This window comes from Larimichthys crocea, chromosome XV, assembly GCF_000972845.2.
Source record: "Larimichthys crocea isolate SSNF chromosome XV, L_crocea_2.0, whole genome shotgun sequence".
NCBI lineage: Eukaryota > Metazoa > Chordata > Actinopteri > Sciaenidae > Larimichthys > Larimichthys crocea.
The window spans coordinates 20,526,108-20,547,387 of record NC_040025.1 but is presented as its reverse complement, the minus strand read 5'-3'; the positions used below and the strand labels follow the sequence as shown (position 1 = coordinate 20,547,387).

The 21,280-nt window shown below is 39.5% G+C and overlaps 1 protein-coding gene across 2 annotated transcripts; it reads left to right on the top strand.

The window, feature by feature from the left end:
* Nucleotides 1–996: 996 nt before the first annotated feature.
* Nucleotides 997–20,933, top strand: kif5aa (kinesin family member 5A, a). 2 transcript variants are annotated; one of them, XM_010740281.3, is made up of 29 exons: nt 997–1,635; nt 5,051–5,138; nt 5,231–5,304; nt 5,680–5,784; nt 5,878–5,926; nt 6,075–6,130; nt 6,227–6,314; nt 9,436–9,560; nt 9,709–9,813; nt 10,477–10,625; nt 10,853–11,001; nt 11,137–11,315; nt 11,406–11,474; nt 11,584–11,790; nt 12,455–12,601; nt 12,699–12,887; nt 13,024–13,141; nt 13,249–13,310; nt 13,620–13,729; nt 13,946–14,047; nt 14,399–14,459; nt 15,264–15,335; nt 15,867–15,971; nt 16,405–16,621; nt 16,766–16,940; nt 17,132–17,211; nt 17,327–17,366; nt 17,658–17,743; nt 18,244–20,933. In XM_010740281.3, the coding sequence occupies exons 1-28, from the start codon at nt 1,507–1,509 to the stop codon at nt 17,734–17,736; spliced, it is 3,129 nt and encodes a 1,042-aa protein (XP_010738583.2). In that variant the 5' UTR covers nt 997–1,506; the 3' UTR covers nt 17,737–17,743; nt 18,244–20,933. The 2 variants fall into 2 exon arrangements, with proteins under 2 accessions (XP_010738583.2, XP_019112295.1); XM_019256750.2 differs by having other exon boundaries at nt 18,241–20,933.
* Nucleotides 20,934–21,280: the final 347 nt, after the last annotated feature.

Below are 21,280 nucleotides of genomic sequence, written 5' to 3'. Positions count from 1 at the left end.
ACAGCTTCTGTTTATATTTATCCCCCTTCTCAAACTGTGACTTGATTCTAGGCAGGTCATACTTATTGCTGATCTAAAAAACCCATGTCAACCTTGATTAGTTCTCTTTTTGTGGGGTGCTTTGGATAATATAAAATGTAAAGAGGAGAGCCTTTTAAAAACAATTTAAAAACAGTTACAGTCATTTTTATCTTGTTAGGTGTGTTACAGGTTTAAGTGACTGGTCTAGACTCTGTCACCTTGCCAAAAATAAAATCAAGGGGCAACTACATGTTACTTTCTAAAAGCAACAGGGTTAAAGGGGTTTCTTATTAATGCCGAAATAATGACCCTACGGAGAACACAGATCCTTGCCTGCGTCCTGAATATCAAATTCACCCACTCCACCAAGAGTTGACAGTTCTGTCTGATAAATCACAGATTATTAACTCTGGGATATCTTCAAAATTGTTGACAGATTTAATTGAAAATTGGATTAAATTAATCTGACACAATGACCCAGAATTGTCCCATAATTGTTATAGGTAAACATCCATAATAAACATGTTAAATAATAAAATATGTTTATGGGATTGTGCAGCCTTAGCTATACAAACTTAATGAGTGCTTTTTGAATTTTTTATTTTTTTAAATGTGCATGTCATTGTGCTGCATCATCCCAGTCTCAGAAGACACGGTAATGTTCAATCAAGGTGTCCTAAACTCATCTTTTAATCAATAACCTCAGCTGTCTTCCCATAATGGTTTCTTATGCCTTCCAAGAAATACAGTCAGACTTCGGACAGGGGCCAAAATATGGCTGTGATGATTAGTCACTGCGTGGGTGCGCCTGGCCGCAGCTTTACACAGAATAATGAAGTTAGTCTTCATTGCTCGTTCGGATGTGACGCTGCAGCGTGGGACTCTGGTTTCCGCCTTGGATGCTGAGCTGGAGCTGATGATGAAAGTGTGGGTACCACTTTAAAGAGACGGATGCAGACCACGCCCTTTCTTTTACCCGCCGACAGAGGGCGCTGTGGCGACCGAAGCTGGCCGATAATCAGCAGCTTTACCTCACTGCCCTTCCAGCAGCATCTCACCTTCAACCGGCCAGACGCACATCCACCACCGCACCCCAAAAGGAAAAGAAAGAAAACCGCATGAGAGGAGAGACTACGACAAATAAATCAACAAAGAGGAACTGAGCATCATCGGAGTCGGTTGTTTTAATGATGTAGGGGATCGTTTTGCGTTTTGACATCTAATTTAGCCCGCCTCACTGCGACAAGAAAACATCACCCAGCTGCGCATAAATAAATTGCAGCCTTTTTCACCTTGTCAGGATAAAGCATCCGTCCAACCTCTCCACCATCCTCTCCACAAAGAAGGACGAAGTCACTGCGCACCACTCGTCGTTTATTTTGACGGTCAGATCAGGCCCCGATCAGCGACCGGTCGCCTCCGTCCTCAGCAGCATCTTTCCTCTCGGCAGAAAGCAGCATCCTTCCTCCTCCTTGAATCTGCGCAATGGCCGATGTCCCAGCGGAGTGCAACATAAAAGTGCTGTGTCGCTTTCGCCCTCTGAACCAGTCTGAGATCGTCCGCGGGGACCAGTTTCTCCCCAAATTCCAAGGAGATGACTCTGTCGTCGTCGGGGTGAGTAAAGGGAGGCGCTTTGTTGTGCATCCAGGCCCTTCATCAATAAATCATCAGCTCGACCTAAACCCCCTGTTTGGCTTGTGGACTGACAGGAAATATAATACAGGGTGCAGCACAGGGGGATTTCATACGTTTCCCTCTAAACATGTATTTTCTGTAACGATAAAAGCACCAGCAGGCCTTCATGTTATGATGTTTAAAGTGCGCAAACTGGCCTCTTGCATCAGCTGACTAAGGTCTGCAGCCTGTGAATGAAACATAGTCCCTTATTATCATTAAACATACTTTATATGGCATTTTCCCAAAGAAATATAGATGCAAACATATTTTAAACTGTTGTATTTTTCCGTAGGCCTCTATCAGTTATGGCCCTATGAGTAATCTTGATCGATGACACACATCAGATACAACCCTCAAATTATAAATGATTGTTCAGTGTGTGTCACACTGATAGTGATGGATGCCTTCATTCATTCTGGGTGTTTACGTTCATTAGCCTAATGAACTTATCTTTAATGCTGCTGTTGAGGGGTGGGTTCATTACTCAGCACATGCAGACATATACACTGGTGCAGAGGTGATGTTCGTAGTAGATATTAAAGTTTGGAGAGATGTGGGGGATTGTGAGATGGGCGGACCAATGTCTGATGATGATGATGATGATGATGCATGTTTTGTTTACTCTGAAGATTAGTTCATTTCGTTTGTAAGGATGAAAATACTAAATTTGATGCAAACAACATGTAATTTAGTGCAATTTCTTTGATATTTAGGGCGTTACTCACTCATTTTTCAGAAAATTCCTGAAACACATTGACTTGGTCTAGAAACAAACTGAAATAATGGAGTTACACTGGCAGATTTTTGCCACTTGTTACTAGTAATTTAATAGTAGACAAAAATAGGTTTTATAAAATGGAGGTTTTGCTGTATAGATATCTTTGGTGATTTGACCATTTTCACATTTACATTTTCCAAATTTAGGAATTCAGGGACCTGATTTTGAATTGATACCTTGAACAATGATCGTCCAAATAAATGCCATAGGCTTGTAGTTCAATTAAATTATTATCTGCACGTCAGACTGTACAAAATTATAACATCTATTCATATGACCTCTGGTTCTCAAGAATTGTAACATCATTTCCATCAAATTTCATTCAGAACTCATATATATTGCTGTGTGTTCCTCTTAAGTTGTTTCATTCTTGGCCAAGTATCTCATGTCTGAGGAGGAGACTGCATGATGACCAGAAAAGAGAGGAATAGTAGAAATAAGGAGGGATTGTTGAAACTTTCTCCAGTGGTAATGGAAACATCTCGACCTTTCTCTCTCCTCTCAGCATGACAGTGGACAGTAGAGTCGGAAACTGATCTTTCTAATTGCTTACAGGGAGGATCAATAATCATCCAGTGAGCTCATGCATCACTGTCCTGCTTTCCCTCCTTGTCTCTGACTCCATTTGTCTGTCTGTCTTTATGTCTTTGAAGTTTTTGACATTTTTTTGTCTCATTCATTATTTCTCTCTCTCTGCCTCTTTGACTCTCGCCCTTGTCTCTCTTTTGCTCATCCATTTACATTTTTATGTCTCTTTCTGTGCCTCCCTCATCCTGGAACTGAATGTCTCTTTCTTATACAGTAAATCACCCTGTCATGGGGGCGGTCTGCAGATGAGTCAATTTGTTAAAGACATTTAATACAGATAATGTTCTGGCAGCTTGTGTTATTGAGTTGCATTGTTGTCTCTGTATCAGATGGGACGTGACATTCAGGGGTTTCTGCAGCGAGGCTTGTTAAGGCTGAGTCACTCGACTGTGTGTCACACAAAGGTTGTTTTTAGGAGGAGATGATTTATTTTGGTGGACAAAATTTGAAATAATCAAAACACAATCCTGTGGGTTTAACCTCTAATGTTTGAAGTGAACACAAATGTGTACAAATAATATACAAAACTGTATCTACAGCTTCACTAGAATTTATCATTCAGATGAATGATTCAATATTTTAGAAAATAAGCTCATTCATTTTCTTGCCAAGAATGAGATGAGAAGATTGATGACGCTCAGGAGTAAGTTAGTTAGTTAACGAAATTTAAAAAGCATAAAGTTAGTTATAACTTTGTGATAAGTAGCTACATAGCACAAAGACTTGACACAGGGGAAACAACTAGCCTGGCTCTGTCCAAAATGTCTCGTCAGCATGGGGAGGTTGCCAGGCAGCCAGTGGAGACTCTAGGAAGTCACTGCACCAGGCCAAGAAATCATTTGGCGCACAACCTTTCATTTTCACAGTTGAGTTATTGTGCAGATTAAACAAACAAGGTTCAAACATAACTAGTGGCCTTTAGAGATGCTGGCTGGCAACTCCTGTTCCCATTAGACAAAGCCTGGCTAGACACACCTGTTTTCAGTCTGTAAGCTAAGCTTAGTGCATGTTTATGTTTATCATACAGCAACCCTCAACGGCTCTTGGCAGGAAAGTTGAAATGTCAAAGTATTCCTTCAACAAAGATAATTATTTATTAATATGTATAGAAAACTCCACAATGAGAAACCACTGAGCTAAAGCGACAGAAGCTCTTTAGGACAAGCTGCACCTGGGGGTACACAGCTATTAATGAAAAGCCTGTACTGCCCTTAATATGACATTGTTTCCATATTTTTAATGACCTTGGTCCGTTATCTGAAGTTTCCAGGTCCTGGATGAAATATGGCTCTGACTAACTGAAACAGAGACTCTAAGAAGCACTGCAGAGCTTTCTCACTCTGCTGATATCATCTTCTTTTGTTGTGTACTTACTGTTGGGAAGACAAAAGCAGCATTGTGCAAAACATCCACTAACAACGCTAGAGAATTTATAGCACACCTTCATGTTCAGATTGGGATTATATTGCTTTTTTAAATATATGTTTCATCCTACATATGTAATTAACAATTTATTTTATGTGCTGATATGAGTTGAGTGACTACACTGTGACTCACAAAACTTTGAGTGTTACTGTACACTGTGTTAATGTCGCGTGAAAGTACTGTTTTGATGACATTTAAGGACTAAAAAAAAAAACACATACCCATTTTATCGGTGTGTATATTTTAGTCTTTCATGCTCAGGAGTGTGCAAATGGATGATAAGTCAGTCATTTTCAAACATCATATACTTCACACCTCCTGACCACCTCACATGGCTGACATCATTTCCAAAGCTTTGACGGATGACTCAATGCCACAGAACTGATTGACATGTTTCTATTAGATCTTATTTTATGTTATTGTAATTATTAATCCCATCCTGTAATAGCAAAATATACTTTCTGTCGAAGAAGAAGAAGACATCTAAGAGTCTGAAAACAAAAAGCAAAATCTGATCACAATTTGGAGATGATTTGAGTTTGTTGTTCTTGGTCTTCACAGGGGAGGTCCTACTCATTTGATCGAGTGTTTCCAACCAACACCACCCAGGAGCAGGTGTACAACACCTGCGCCAAGCAGATTGTTAAAGGTATGGACAATTGGCCGCATCAGTATATACAGTATCAGATATTTGAAATGTATGCACTCTGAGCTAATTTATCATTCTGTTTTTTTTCACAGATGTTCTGTCTGGATACAATGGCACTATCTTCGCATATGGACAAACCTCCTCCGGGAAGACTCACACCATGGAGGTACAGTATTCAGAGCAATGAAGTAAAACAGGTTCTTCAAGTAAACTTTAATATTAACCAAGCTTTTTCAGTGGTTATTTTTTGTCCCATTTATTAAAGATTTTTTTGAGAGCAGGTTTGGATTTGTGTGATAGTTTTATGAAAGAATGAATTAATCTACTGTATATTACACAGATTCAGTTTAATGCTAGTAGAGAAACTGGCTAGAAGTGATCTACCAACCCCCCCACCCCCTGTGGTTCTGATTGTTTTGCCTTTTACTGTCCTTAGCTTTGATTTAACTGACGTTTTATAAAAATTTAAAGTCATCACTGCATGATGGATGGCCACCACACAACTCCTAATTTTATCTTTATCTGTAACGTCCTGTTTCAGGGCAAGTTGCATGATCCTCACCAGATGGGTATCATTCCTCGCATCGCTGAGGACATTTTCAACCACATCTTTGCCATGGATGAAAACCTTGAATTCCACATCAAGGTACTGTGTTGGATTGTTTCAACAACAAATGGTTACTTTTACTTTTCATTTGATGATTAAATTTGTTCCTGTGTTTTCTTTCTTCTCCAACAGGTTTCATACTTTGAAATCTACATGGACAAAATCCGTGACCTTCTGGATGGTTAGTGCTCATGAGCTCTTAATGAATCAAATGCAGTATTTTGACAAACTAATGTAGCACCATTGTGACTACAGCATAGATTTGTCACATTTTGTTTTAAAATCCTGAAAAACACTAAATCATTGTATTCTTTATTTTTTATTTTTAGTGACAAAGACCAACTTGTCTGTCCACGAAGATAAGAATAGGGTGCCATTTGTCAAGGTTTGTGCTTTGAATGCCGTCTTTTTAGGTAAAAGTCTATCGGCATGCTGCATTAGATTCATGATATAAGCCTGTCTCTTTTGCTTCCTCCCTTAGGGATGCACTGAGCGTTTTGTCTCCAGCCCAGATGAGGTTATGGATGTGATCGATGAGGGCAAATCTAACCGCCATGTTGCTGTGACCAGTGAGTCTTTATCTTACAATATTTTATCATATAATTACCTTGTGATGTTAATCAATGCAACACATGATATACAGTGTACAGTATACAGTTTTTTTTCTTTGATATAATAAAAGACAATTGCCTACAGTACATTTTTAGGCATCCATCTTAAGTCCATCATGTTCCTCTACTACCATATCAGCACGAGATTTAGTTTCTCTTCAGTGCCAGTAGTAGCACTCACAACTCATTACTGATGCATAATGTGACAGCTCAGTTCATGTAGCCTGTTATTGTGTCTTGTTATGTAATCTTTGTGTTACAGCCTGCTATAATTTTCAATCTTCATTCACGCTCATAAAAAGAAATAAGATCCTGTCAGCTAGAGTCCATTGTAATGGACAAAGCAGACTCTGGTGCCTGGAGCCATTATCTCAATAAAATTATTCCTTGTATCAAATGGAAACAGCTCTTGCTCTTTGCTCGTTTAATAAATTGGTGTACACTGAATTTTACTGCAGTACTCAGTATTTTATCTTTAATTGATGTTACAAAACTGTCAAATCCAGGACATAAAAGCTTTCTCATCTGTAATTCCTGCACCTTGTTTTGGCCTCCATGCTGCTGACTCATTCCCCTGAGGTTCAGTCATAATAACTGACTATTGGCTGCAGATCAGAGTGATGCTTTATTCTACATCATCTCATTACAGTGTAAAAAAAAAAAGCAGCTAAAAATAACATGCGACCTAATTACCAGTGTGCAACATCAAATCCATAAAAATGTTTCTGTAGTGAGAGTATTTGTCTCGTTCTCAGTCAGATTGGAAAAACAAAACTTAGAACGTATTATTTTTTAAGAAAGAAGAACAATGGTCACACCTCACTAATGACTGGCAACAAGCCAGTGCAGCATATTCATTTATTTTTTCCCGTGGCGGAGTCTTGTGCTGACTCAGAGGGCTAAGGTCTACTGAAGTGAAAAGATCAGATGAGCTATGGGATTCAGTTCTCAACAAAAACACCAGGACTGTTTCACTGTAATAAATCTCAACCTGTGCTTGTTTCATTTCTTCAGAGTTAATGCATTTTGTGCCGCAGTGCTCAGAGTGCTTATTCGCCCCCACATCAGACTTTCTGTGATATTTTCATGAAATCAGTGATCTGATTTTGCCCATTTCTGCAAAGTGATTGACAGGAGCAGACCTGTGTCCATACATATCCTATTTGACTGAATTGAATATGTTACATGACTAGAAAGTCTAATGAATTAGGGAGACAGGAAACACTATTTAATACAAACAAAGATGAGTGAATTTTATTTAAAAAAATATATATATTATTTTTTATTTTCTATTTTGTCAATGTGATTAATCACAAACACTGCAGGAATCAACACAGTGCATTGTGGAGTTAATTTGACGATGATTAAATACTATTTATCAGGTACATTTCATTCTTTATGTCACACCAGTAGGACATTTTGTTAAGTACATTTTGAGCTACAGACATTTAATGGCTTGTAAATTAACATTCCTGCCTCTCAGTGCGAGTCCTCATCATCTTAAACTGACTCACTGCAGCTTCTTGACAACAAAAGATTAATCACTGGAGAGATGAATTGTGTTTTCATATTCAAAACAAAGTCAATTGAAAATACCAACTGAAAAAATAATTGTAAAAAAGTCCATCTCAGTTGTTCATTGTGCTGTTCAAAATGTGTTTACATCAGTAAACAAGAATATGACAGACCTCTGTAAATGCTGAATCTTTATGTGGAAATCAAGTTTATACACTGTTGCCCATAACATTGGAATAAAATATTTTTACCTCTTCTCACAGTGAAAGTTGTGATGTGTATGAACAGGAATAAAACAAGGAATGTGTCTGAAAACAAAATTATCACAACTTTATAGGCAGTGTATATGGTAATATATCTGTTAAAAGAAGTCCTCTCCAAAGCTTTTATGTTAGGCAGACAAAACTTAAATGTTTATAACTAATAATAACATATTTGTTTTCAGAGTTTGTACAAAATGGTTTTCTTTGCAGACACAGGCATTCACACAGCTCAGAGTCTTATTAGCTGTGAGAATACTTTGACTGCTTGTCTGGTGCAGACTATAATACAGCTATAAAGGAACAGAGTTGTTATAAATCATCCATCTTTCAAACTGATCCATGAGCAGTCTCCTACCAGGTGGGTAAAAATACTGTCGGGCCCAACTCATACTGTTAAAACTGAGCTGCAGCTTATGCACTGGCAGAAGGCTTTGAATTTTTTGTCTGTGTTAAAACTGTAAGTAAGTAAGCAGTGTCATTGCAATACGGTTGTATAACAGTCATGAATAGATCGTATGGAGTTAAGGGTCTGATTTGCTAATTATGTTTTACGGATTTAATATACTTGTGAAGGAGATGATGGCAGTGTTGCATGTTTATTGAATGACAAGACAAATTTTCGTCATGGCAACAAATTAAATGGGTGTTAAAATAGGTTTAAATTATTTTGGGATTTATTTTCCTTTTATTATATTTTTTTTTCTAAAAGAGAAATTTAAAAACAACCAAGAACAAAATGAACAACACAAAAGAATAATAATAGTGTGATAAAAATCAAATCCTACACCAATCTAGCTTTGAAAAACGTCTGAATGTAAGCAGCAGTGAATCAGATTTGCTTAAAGTTGCGCTCCTGAGCAGTACAGTTTTCTTTGTTTCCTGGTTGATGCCTGCTGACTCACAGTGCTGCATAGTGGTGTGCTGATGACAGACTAATGGGGCGACACTCTGCAGACACTGAGCTGATGCACTCGGATATCATCGGCAGAGAAACCTGAACTTACCGTCTGTGAAGAGGTCCGATGAAGAGAGACATTTTGATCGGTGCTGTTTATTATCTGCACTCTGCAAAATGATATCATTCTGCTGCGGTACTGACTTGCTCTGGTTGACAAAAAAGACATGGAAGATTTTAAATGCACAAATAAATTACTTCAAATTATTCTGTACTAGATCTCATTCATAAGGTTTGTGAAAAAAAGGATTGAAATAAATTTTCCAATTCAAGAACAAAGATCTAAGACTGGGAAAACTCTGCCATGATTCCTCCTAACTGTTGTGTTGTTTTTGTCTTTGTACAGACATGAACGAGCACAGTTCTCGCAGCCACAGCATCTTCCTGATCAACATCAAGCAGGAGCATGTGGAGACTGAGCAGAAACTGTGTGGAAAACTCTATCTGGTGGATCTGGCTGGCAGCGAAAAAGTAAGGAAACATTCCTTACACCTTACAACGTTCCAACAACCTGCAATTCAGTTGCTTCAGATGATTTCATAATGTGCTTCTGTGCTTTCCTTCAGCTGTTTGTCTCTAATGTTTGACATTACTCACACTGTCTCTTTCTTTCTTCCAGGTCAGTAAGACTGGAGCTGCAGGAGCTGTCCTAGATGAGGCAAAAAACATCAACAAGTCTCTTTCTGCTCTGGGAAATGTCATCTCTGCACTGGCTGAGGGCACGGTGAGAGAATTATACCCAACTTGCCTCTATTTGTTTACACAGTAGAGTAACAATTGAGCCTGTGCGCCTCAAGATTTAAAGTAAAATACATAGGAAAGCAGAAATATAAAATGGATTCAAGTGAAATAGATGATGATTGAGACAATTATATTGAAGATTATTTTCATTAAATCAAATTTAAATTAAAACATGTTTAATTTCTGTTTCAATGTCTGGAAGTATCATGTTTACCTACAGGTTTGTCTTATTTCTAACACTAATGTACATTAGCAGTCAGTCCATCCTGTTAACTTGTTAATGAAATGCATCATGTCTGCACCCTTCTTTCCTTACTGCCAACTTAACAGGTTTGGCCATCAAATGCCAACATTTTCCTTCTAATTATAAGATTAGCTGGATGGTTTTCGTGGCAGTTTGGGTGATTGTTGGAATCCAAAACAGAGAAATCAGGAGGAACGGGAAAGTGCACATATTTGCTGATTATAATCGCTGATGAAAGAAGGAGCAAACCAGGATGTCAGACATTTCTTTCATTGTCTTGGTTCCAAAATGTTCTCAAATCTTGATTTTTTTTCTCTCTCTCTTACTTCTTTTTGCCAATCTTCTTTTCTCATCATCCCCTCCTCCTCCTCTACCTCCTCTCTTCTCTCCATCTTCCTTCAGAAAACTCATGTGCCGTACCGTGACAGCAAAATGACCCGCATCCTGCAGGACTCCCTCGGTGGAAACTGTCGCACCACCATGTTTATCTGCTGCTCTCCCTCCAGCTACAACGATGCCGAGACCAAGTCGACTCTGATGTTTGGACAACGGTAGAGACATCTTGGGATTCAGTCAATGCAGAAATTATTGTATACAATATAGTATACTGTTTTTTTTCCCAATCTGTCCTTTAAGCAATGACTGAAGCAAATCAACTATATTTAGCCCTAAAGAACAAAATTTTACTTGATATTTAAAAAAAAAATCAGGCCATACCTGTTTTATGTCTTTAGTAGTTTAGTAGTTCACGTTTTCCCCCTGTGCCTCTCTGTCACAGTGCTAAGACCATCAGGAACTCTGCATCCATCAACCTGGAGCTGACGGCAGAGCAGTGGAAGAGGAAGTTTGAGAAGGAGAAGGAGAAGAACAAGACTCTGAAGGAGACCATCCAGAAGCTGGAGACTGAGCTCAACCGCTGGAGAAATGGTGAGATTCAAGCATTTACTGGCCCTGTTGCAGCTGCATAACTTCAACTCATCTGTGCTGACATTATGAACAAAACTGTGTTATTCTCATCTGTTTATGTCTCTGTCCTCTTTGTCCCTTCATCACTCCCGTCAGGAGAGAACGTGCCTGAGACCGAGCGCACCACGTCTGAAGTGGTGACCCGTATCGAGTCCGTGGAGGAGCGCCCCATTTTGGACAATGACACCTCCTCCATTGTGGTCCGCATTTCCGAGGAGGAGCGGCAGAAGTACGAGGAGGAGATCCGCAAGCTGTACAAGCAGCTGGATGACAAGGTCCAAACACAGCTCGATTTTAATTCCACCTCTGTATGAAGTCTGGGTTGTAGTGAAGCTGGTACTTATGATAATATTATGTTTATGCAGGATGATGAGATCAACCTGCAGTGCCAGTTGGTGGAGAAACTGAAGCAGCAGATGCTGGACCAGGATGAGGTCAGTGCACACACAAGTACATACTGTATGCACACACAGACTATGTTTGAGAGGATACTTCATCTTCCTAATCTGTCTCCCTCTCTTTTCTGTCCCTTTCTGCCTCCAGCTCCTGGCCTCATCCAAGGGCGATGGGGACAAGGTCCAGGCTGAACTCGGCAGGCTGCAGGTGGAGAGCGACTGCGCCAAGGCTGAGGTGAAGGAGGTGCTGCAGGCTCTGGAGGAGCTGGCCATTAACTATGACCAGAAAAGCCAGGAGGTGGAGGAGAAAGGCCTGCAGAACCAGCTGCTGGCTGACCAGCTGTCCCAGAAAATGGTACATTCAAAGAGGAATGGTTTGAATGTGAGATTGACAGAAGGAGTGCTAAAATCAGAGACAGGAGGAGGAACAGAAGGCTGCACTACAGCGACAAGCACCTGCTGTAGCAGAGCAGCTTCCTTCAGTGGAAAATACTGCCAAAATTATATGACGATCAAATACTGGAGGAAAAAGTGTTTTTTCTTTTTTATCTTTAAAAAGGTTTCTGTGCCATTATGTTTATTGTGGTAAATAAACATTAGATTGTCGAAAAGAAAATGTTATTTTGCGACAGATTACTATTACTAATTTTCATTTTCTTCTCTGTGTGGCTTTATATAAACTGCTATAACACTTAAGCACTGTGCCATCAAGTTTAAATGATGGATACATCTAATCTGAGCAATCCTGCAAATATTTATGCCATATTACCCATAAGTGGCGCATCCTGATCTGTCTAAATGGCCGTAATTCAGTGGTCGAGAGACTGACTTTGATAAACAATTAATTTTGAACAGGCTTTTAATATTGTAAGACCCACTTAGAGTAAAATGTATCACTGTTATACTTTAAATATCAGTGGATCTCCTGGTTGTAGATGTACTTTAAGCATTTTCTGGTGGAGGTATGTGGTCTTCATTAATCCCTACTGCATCTCTCCTACTCTTCTTCTCTTTAACAGGCCAGCCTGATGGAGCTGGAGGCAGAGCTGTCTCGCATGCAGGAAGTGAGTGGTCAGCAGAGGAAACGCATCGCTGACGTTCTCAATGGTCTGATGAGGGACCTCAGCGAGTTTAGCACCATTGTGGGCAACGGAGAGATCAAGCTGGTGAGCTTGATCACGGTGTAAAAACACTGGTACACTATGCAACATGTAATATAATGATTTCTTATTAAACCTCCTGTATACGATGTTTTGTCCTCAGCCAGTGGAGATTAGTGGTGCGATCGAGGAGGAGTTCACGGTGGCTCGACTCTACATCAGCAAGATCAAGTCTGAGGTGAAGAGCATGGTGAAGCGCTGCCGCCAGCTGGAGAACATGCAGCTGGAGTGCCACCGCAAGATGGAGGAGACCGGAAGGGAGCTCTCCTCCTGCCAGCTCCTCATCTCTCAGGTGAGGGATGGAGGGAGAGAGACGGGTTGGGAGGGGAAGTGAGAGAGCTGATAAAAAACAGCATGAATTAATCATCTATTGTAATTTGTCATTGCTGGGTTTTTATGGTTCTTTTTTTAATTTCCTGTATCTGCAGCATGAAGCTAAGATCCGCTCTCTGACGGAGTACATGCAGAGCGTGGAGCAGAAGAAGAGGCTGCTGGAGGAGAGCCACGACTCGCTCAGCGAAGAGCTGGCCAAGCTGCAAGACCAGGGTAATGCACAACACACATGAGAAAATTATTTCTCAGAGATTTGCCTAAGGATGTTATCAGGTTGTAGCTCCGTGGTGAATACTTTCTTTCCCTTTCTCTTCTTCTAGATAACTCTCTGCTCGAGGAGAAGGAGGGAGAGAAGGGTGAGACTGAGGATGGAAATGTCAAGGTAAGAAACTGAAACCTGAGTATATTGATTAAAATTGTTTGAAATGTCTTCCCAGAATAGGATACAAGTAAAGTACCTGACTATTTTTTGCCACTTCATTCCTTCTGTTTCTGTTCAATCTGCTCTGTATGGTGCTACTTGGTAAACTGATAAATGCCCTTCATATTGTCTCTGTTGCACAGATTACTGCAGAGAATAATAAATAATAGCAGATTATGTGGCTTTTAGTTTGATTTCTTTGCCTTAGTCTTCATGGCTGAAGCCAGCATCTTTAAAGAAAAGTTGCACATTTGTTTTTTTCATTTCCAGAAGACCAATCGTCAGCAGGGGGAGTCTCACCGTGGCCTCCATCACAAGCAGCTGGCCCGTCTGCGGGATGAGATCAATGAGAAGCAGAGGATCATTGATGAGCTCACTGAGTCTGTGACCATCTTAATTAGTCCTTTTTATCTTCAGATTTATTCACAGATATTATCATTCTTATTATTAATCATTATAAGATGTTATTATTATTGAGGATATTACATATTTTGGTACTTCATGCTCAAAAGTTTACTAATTATCATCTGTGAAATAAACAGCTTTGCCGAAAATTAATTTTAATCTGAAGTTTTCCATGTTTGTTGTCATTTCAGTCGTAACTCCAAGCTGGAGCTTGAGCTGGCTCAGGTTCGCGCTGACTTTGAACGCCTGAAGAGTCAGGACAGCACCAAGAGCGAGCGCCTGGAGGAGCTCTCGTAAGTGTTGGAGATTCATTTTCTTACAATCAACTCCTCAGTGTGAATGTCTGAGTACTATATTTGTTGGATGAACATCACATTTGCTAAAGCAGATGATGGGAGTCAGTTGTTGATGATATCAATATCATTTTAATGGGAAAAATAAATACACTACTTGTCCAGGGTGTACCCTGCAAACCACAACCCTGATAAGGATAAGTGGTTACAGAAAATGGATGGATATGAATACGCAGTTCATTCTCCCTTCCAACAGAGGGCACTCTAAACAACACACAGATGTTCTATTTTCCTGAAATACACAGAAATATGTCTTAATATTTGTACTAATTGTTTTGTTGTTTCTTTCAGATTCCTGCATGAGCGCCATGAGCAGACTAAACAGGACTTGAAGGGTCTGGAGGAGACTGTCGTGAGTAAAACATACTCTGTCCACCTCTATTTCTTCTGAAACATCGTCCCCTACTGCATCTCACTTGATCATTATACCTTAGAGCAGGGATGTCCAAAGTACGGCCCGGGGGCCAATCATGGCACACAGTTGTTCAGATTTCATGCCGCCCGAAAGCTTAATTTTTATAATATATTATATATGGCCTGCTAGGATTTCCAGATACTGTATGGCTGGAGGATTTGGCTTTTTTTGGTTGACATAATGAAGCATTTGAACCTCTAAGTACATAACTGCTGGTGTTATATATCTGTAGATGTGACACAAAATATTACTTTCTGAATGATTTTGTGAAAGAGAAGAGCAAGAGTGATATGTTTTTAAACTTAAGTGTTAACAGACTTTGCATTGCTCATAATCAGTCATGTTTAAAATGAACATGCAAGTTTAATGTATTCCATACAATTTGTTCTGTGTTGTCTGACCTCAGATATGAAAGAAAGGCAGAATTGTTTTTTTAAAATTTGTTCACGTCTGATTGGCTTAGATTTGGTTGCCATTAAAAAAATGATAATTATAATGACAATGAAAATAAACTTGTTACAGAACAGTGCATTTGTGTGTAACTTTTATTGGTAATTTTTACATTTTTAAAATGTTAGTATTGCATCTTCACATTGTCAAATCTGGCCCTCTTTAAAATAAGTTCGAACACCCCTGCCTTACCTTCTGCTTTCTTTTCTTTTGTATACAATTGATAACCCTTTATAACCACAGTGCCCAGAGTTGTCTTCTTCACATCTTCTCCATCTGTCTGTCCTCCAGGCCCGCGAACTCCAGACCCTCCACAACCTGCGCAAGCTGTTCGTTCAAGACCTCACGTCGCGGGTTAAAAAAGTAAGCAGCTCAAAGATGATCAGAAAAGGCAGTGACTTGGGAAATTAGTTTTTTTTAAATCACGTTAAGAGGATATTAAGGAATCTGTGACCTTAATACCACCCGATAAACCTCTCTAGGAATAGCAGCAACATCCTCCATCCCTCTAATCCCCATGAATTTTTGATATATGACACAAGAAAGCCACTTTTTTGTAGACCAGTGGATTAAAGATCATTGCACTGAGGTGATATGTCCACATGCAAAATATAGCATGAGTAGCTCTTTTTATTTGTGGCCTAAAAGGGGCTTGTTGGACACGTTTTGTTTTATATACAGTATATTGTTTTGATAACTGAGAGGTGGTTGGTTATATTCCACAATGAAAGGTCTTCTCATAGTAACCAGTGAGTCAGTGGTACTTATAAGCACTCGGGTCAGACTCTGTTAGACGTAACAGTCATTTTCTGCCACAGGACAACAGAAAACCTCTTTCTCTACTTTACCTTCTGTTTATTTTCTCATCTTCGACTTTCGTCGCTCTCTTCGCAGAGTTCCGAAATGGAACCTGATGATAGCGGGGGGTCTTGCACCCAGAAGCAGAAGATTTCCTTTCTTGAGAATAACCTGGACCAACTTACAAAGGTTCACAAACAGGTGAGACACACACAGAAATGAACTGTAGCTTTTTGTAAAGTCTACAGTTCGGGTTGCAGCTGTTTTGGGGATAATTTGCATGGCACTGTGCACCAGTGAACCTAATCTAACATGGTGCATATATTACCACCCACAGATTGTTGGTAAAATTGAAATTTCTCACACCTACATGTCTTTGTGACCTGTGGAGTAAGTAAACAAATTGAAAGATCATATCTCTGTAATTAAGTGGGTTTTTGTATATTTGTCCTGATTAGTTTATTTTAAACAATAATTCAGCTTAAATTGTAAGTGTTGTACTTGGCTACATATGTTTCCTTTCTCTCTCTTTTTTTTTCTTTTTTTTTCACACAATGACTCTTTCATTAAATTTCCAATTTTCCCCTCTGTGTCCTCTCTCACCCATTCCTCTCTCCCTCCCTCCCGCTTCCAGCTGGTTCGTGACAATGCAGATCTGCGTTGTGAGCTTCCAAAGTTGGAGAAACGTCTTCGGTCTACTGCTGAGAGAGTTAAGGCCCTGGAGACTGCACTGAGGGATGCCAAGCAGGGCGCTATGATGGACCGCCGCCGCTACCAGCAGGAAGTCGACCGTATCAAGGATGCCATGAGGTCAAAGAACGTCCTGAGGCGCCCACATGCAGCACAGATTGGTACTGCAATGTTGTATTAGTGTCTGAGATTCTATTTCGAAAAGACTTTATTTTATTTATCTGTTTGGTCTGCAGTAACTCTGACCCAGTTTCATGATAGTTGTACCGTACCTAACTTACTTAATTGCTTTATCATTGCAATAGCCAAGCCAGTGAGACCAAAGCAGATGACTGTCTGCTCTCCCACCAACCCTTTCTACACTTACATCCGTGCCACTGAACAGGCCAACACCTACAGCAATGCCCTCTTCCAGAACAACGTGACACAGCCGAGCTCCGCCAGCGTCAACTGCAACCCCAACTCTGTCCAGAGCAACACGTGAGTTTAAATCTTTCCCTCCACCATTTGATGATGACCTTCAGCTGTTTCTGTCCTCCATGTTAAGTATCACTTTAACACTGTTTCTTTTCTTTTAAAGTTTTCTTTTACATTCAATTTAATTATACCAAGTCTCTTTTATTTGTAACATCAGATATTGTGCTCATATTTGACTGCGTGGTGTTTTACAGAGTTTCCACAGCGCTGGGCTACAGAGCAGACAGATATAATGGAGACATATTGGAGTCCTACCCACTCAACATTGACAACGGTAAGTACAAGAGCACACATACACACATACCTGTTAATAAAGTAAATAAAAGTAGTATAAGTGGTGATCATGCTTATTAGTTAATGAAATCAAACATTCATTTTGTTTCCAACAGGTAACAGCATCAGTGAAACGAGAGACATCAATGATAACAGGTGAGAATGTCAGTTACAGTAAACGGAAAGTTTGTTTCTGGTCACTTTAACTCATTTAAGATGAGATTAGAATATATTTGTATTAAACATGAAACAGTTCTGTAAGGCAATGTGAGACTTAATGACTTTGTGTTGGAACTTTTGAATTAGGATGAAGTGAAATTTTTTTTGTCTGTTTGATCTCCAACACTTCATGGGACTGTTGATAAATGGAGTCCAGGAGGAGCGATGTACAGTGCACAATCACAATATAGTTGGTTGAGTGTTGTGTTTGTGCATCTACGTTAACAGGAGTGATGTTCACTGTGGCAGCGAGGTGGATGATTCAAACAGGCACTACATCATTCAGCAGGAGACCGCTGCAAGTTAATGCCATGGTAATTAACAAAGTGCACTGAGTCATACAACACACACACACACACACACACACACACACACACACACACACAGACATGTCTTTGTCACATTAACTACAAATCAAGAGAAGGAGTAGGGACTATTGTGAATCTTTTGTTTTAATGCATTCATGGACTGGAGGCAGCAACATTACACAAAGAATTAAAAAAAAAGGTTTTTTTATAATGTTCATGTTAATTTATTGTTTATGATTTTATAAGTACATACTCCTAATGCAGTTTGTTTAGCAAATCTGCACCATTTAAATATATATATATTTCTTATAACTGAACTGGTTACACAAATTGGAGAAGAGAAATAGAAGCCACTTCACACACAAAACATATTTAATTTGTTCAAACAAACACAACCACTGATATGGTCCTTTTAATGTTAATTTTAAATTTTAAAGATTGATTCATAACCCTCTATAACAGATCTCTGTATCTCTCCACTTTCTTGTGTTGTCTCCCTCCAGAAGATGACCAAACACTGTACCCATCCAAGGACTCTCCTCTCCCATCTGCATGCAGCCTGTCTCCCCATCCCTCCACTGCATCACCAATGAAGATGATGATGAAGATCTGTAGCCCCTGTAGTCCTCTAACTAGATGAAGCCCCTCCTGCTCCTGTGGTGACCACTCTCACCCTCAGGTTTGCGGTCCAGTGTCTCTTCCAGTTCAGTCAGTGCAGGAAGTAAATTAAATCAGAATTACTTGTTTTGTTTTGTTTTGTTTTTAAATACTTATCAACTCATCGATCCCTCAGCCAATCAATTTGTTGCTAATTACTTCCTGAGGTGGATGAACTGAAACTGGACTCCATCCCTGATTACTTAGTACACACATGTTGTAAATAATAGTGCTGTATACTCCAGTAGAGGTTTTTGACCAGCAACTGTTTGTGTGAATGCACAGCCTCCACCGTCCCCCGCACACATCTTCTTAAGGGCATCATATGGATGACATACTGTAGGCAGACATGACCTTTTTCTCCGTCGTAAATAAGAGTGTAGTGTGCAACGCCAGCTTGTAACAGAAGACCCACACTCTGCATGCATGTTGCTTAGCGGGTTAGCTTTCAAATCTTTGCATGCGTCCTGATTCCATTCAGGAGCTGGTATGCTGCGAGTGAAGAGTCTGATCGACTTCAACAGATGTCACACACACACACACACACACACACACACACACACACACAGAACTGGTTTCCCTTAATCCTGATCCTGGTCTCAGTGATTTTAGAAAATAGAGGATGGAACATGCGTCAGGGAAACGCAGCCCAGACTTGAGATCTGTATTAAGGAAACATTTTGTAATTGCTTTGATACTGTGATGTTGCAGCTGTCTGATGCCATTGTACATTTCAGGTAATGCTGTCCACATTCATTTATTGTGGCTCCCTCCCTGCATTGCACCCACACCGTGTGAGTCTTTATACCGAGCCTTAACAAGAGCTGATTTCTCATGATCAAACTAACACGCCATAACGTGCATACATTTGTAATTACTACCTCTAGAGCAACTCATTATACCCTTATTACAGTATATTAAGATATCATCCTTTTAAACGCTGAATAAGAGCTGCTCTTAGAGGTTCTAGATAAAGTTGCAACTAGAGTAGAGTAGATTTAAAATGCTCTCATCAGAGCGGTAGTTGCGTTCTCCTGAAGTTCATTCATACACACATTCCTTCTCCATCATATAGCAGGATCAGAGCTGGGCTGAAAAAAGGACTTTGGGTTCACCACATCAGGGAAGGTCAGATAAATTCATTATCAGAAGAGAAATATAGTACATTGACTTTTTGTGCTTGGTGTGTTTTGCTATTTGGTACTCAAGAGGCTGAACTTATGCCTGCATCTTTCTCCTAATGTACAGTTACACTTGGCATACTTCACCTGTGTTTTGTCTAAATTTTGATTTAAAAATAGAAGTGAAGGGACATCTCAAATCCCCTTTAAGATGATATTGAAGTTATTCAGTGATTCAGTGCTTTTTAATCAGAACCACCAAACGTCCAGTGGTTAGGGTTAGAGTCCCCAGCTGAGCAGCCACCAGTCTGGGATGACAGAAGCTTGTTGTTTGTAGCTTGATGCTGGGTCATGCTGTTATTCTTCTGTATGAAATCCTGACCAGCCAATCAGGATAGAAGTAAGCAGCACGTCTTAGGCATGTCACAAAGAGATGGATGTGTTTGGACTGAGCTGAGTCACTGAATTAAAAGACAGATTAGATCAGAAGTGAGTCATTCTTAAAGGAAACCTGCACAAGTGTGCATTTAAATTTTTATTTCCATTTGTAGCTTTTACATTTTTTACACTTTGATCAGACATGTTTGATCACAAGTTGACTTTTATATTGAAAAATATTTCTCTGTGTTAAATTTAGTGTATTATATTACATGACTGGACTTATTCTCTGTGTAATTTTGCCCAATACGACCTTGGTATGTAAAGTGAATGACCCTCCCCAGTCGTCTGATCCATAACAGCCTCATTCATGACATCACCGCTCTGTCTCATGCTCTTACCGGCATTAACAACATCTCAGGGCTTCACATTCACGATCACAGCTACCGTCTTCCTCATAGACTTAAAACCATGTGACTGCTGATGAACAATCAGGTCAGTGTGTGTTCTTTAAGGCTTAGCACATGTATGGGATGGTAAATCTAATATTAAACAAATAACATAATTTTATACATCGTATATGACATCTCCATTCTTGCACATAACATCTAAAATTAAAAAAATCCCTCAACTGCACCTGGTCAGACCCTACTGCACGTGTCCAAGCAGACCCTCTATTTGACATCATGTTTTAAGTATAATCAATAAATTTGAAGAAGGGGTGGGGTGTGTACTATATTGTCACCTGCTGTTCCACTGTCTAATTTCAGCATATCTAAAATACATGTGCTATATATTGTTAATCTTGTAAGTAAAATAGCGTGCCATGACATATAGTAAAATCCAAAAGAAAGGTACACGCTAACTTTGTTCAGAGAAATGTTTGTTTTATTTATTTCTGTATGCCTATACTGTAGCGTCAACATGATTATGTGAAGCATCACCGTGCAAAATTTCTGTATATATAGACTCATCACTATGCTGTATTGTATGTGATCCATTGTGTTGTAGTAAAAAGTTCAATAAACTTGTAGAAAGGAGTTTGTTGTCATTTGGGTCCAAAGGATTGTTTGAATATTATGAATGATGAACCATTAAAAAGAGAAAAGAAAGATGCAACAATGCTGCACGCTGAAAATGTCTCCATCTAGTGGATGGATATATTAATTTATTTATATTCAGATTAAATTGAATAAAAAGCCACTACACTGGTTGCCTGTCCCTCGTCTTTTAGCACATCTTCTCAAAACAGCTGCCATTAAGTCAAACTACAGATGAAACAAAAGTATACACAAGGACTGCAGAAAAACGTCCCCCAATACTCCCTTTATAGAGTTTTCATCTCCATTTAGAGTTAAAGAGAGAGGGAATACTATTATTTTAAATA

What these genes read in the sequence shown, in the direction of transcription:
- kif5aa (XM_010740281.3), top strand. Translation starts at nt 1,507, where the DNA reads ATGGCCGATGTCCCAGCGGAGTGCAACATAAAAGTGCTGTGTCGCTTT. An exon ending in GCTCAACCGCTGGAGAAATG is followed by an intron (nt 11,002 to 11,136) that starts GTGAGATTCAAG and finishes CACTCCCGTCAG; the next exon opens with GAGAGAACGTGCCTGAGACC. An exon ending in AGGGTCTGGAGGAGACTGTC is followed by an intron (nt 14,460 to 15,263) that starts GTGAGTAAAACA and finishes TCTGTCCTCCAG; the next exon opens with GCCCGCGAACTCCAGACCCT.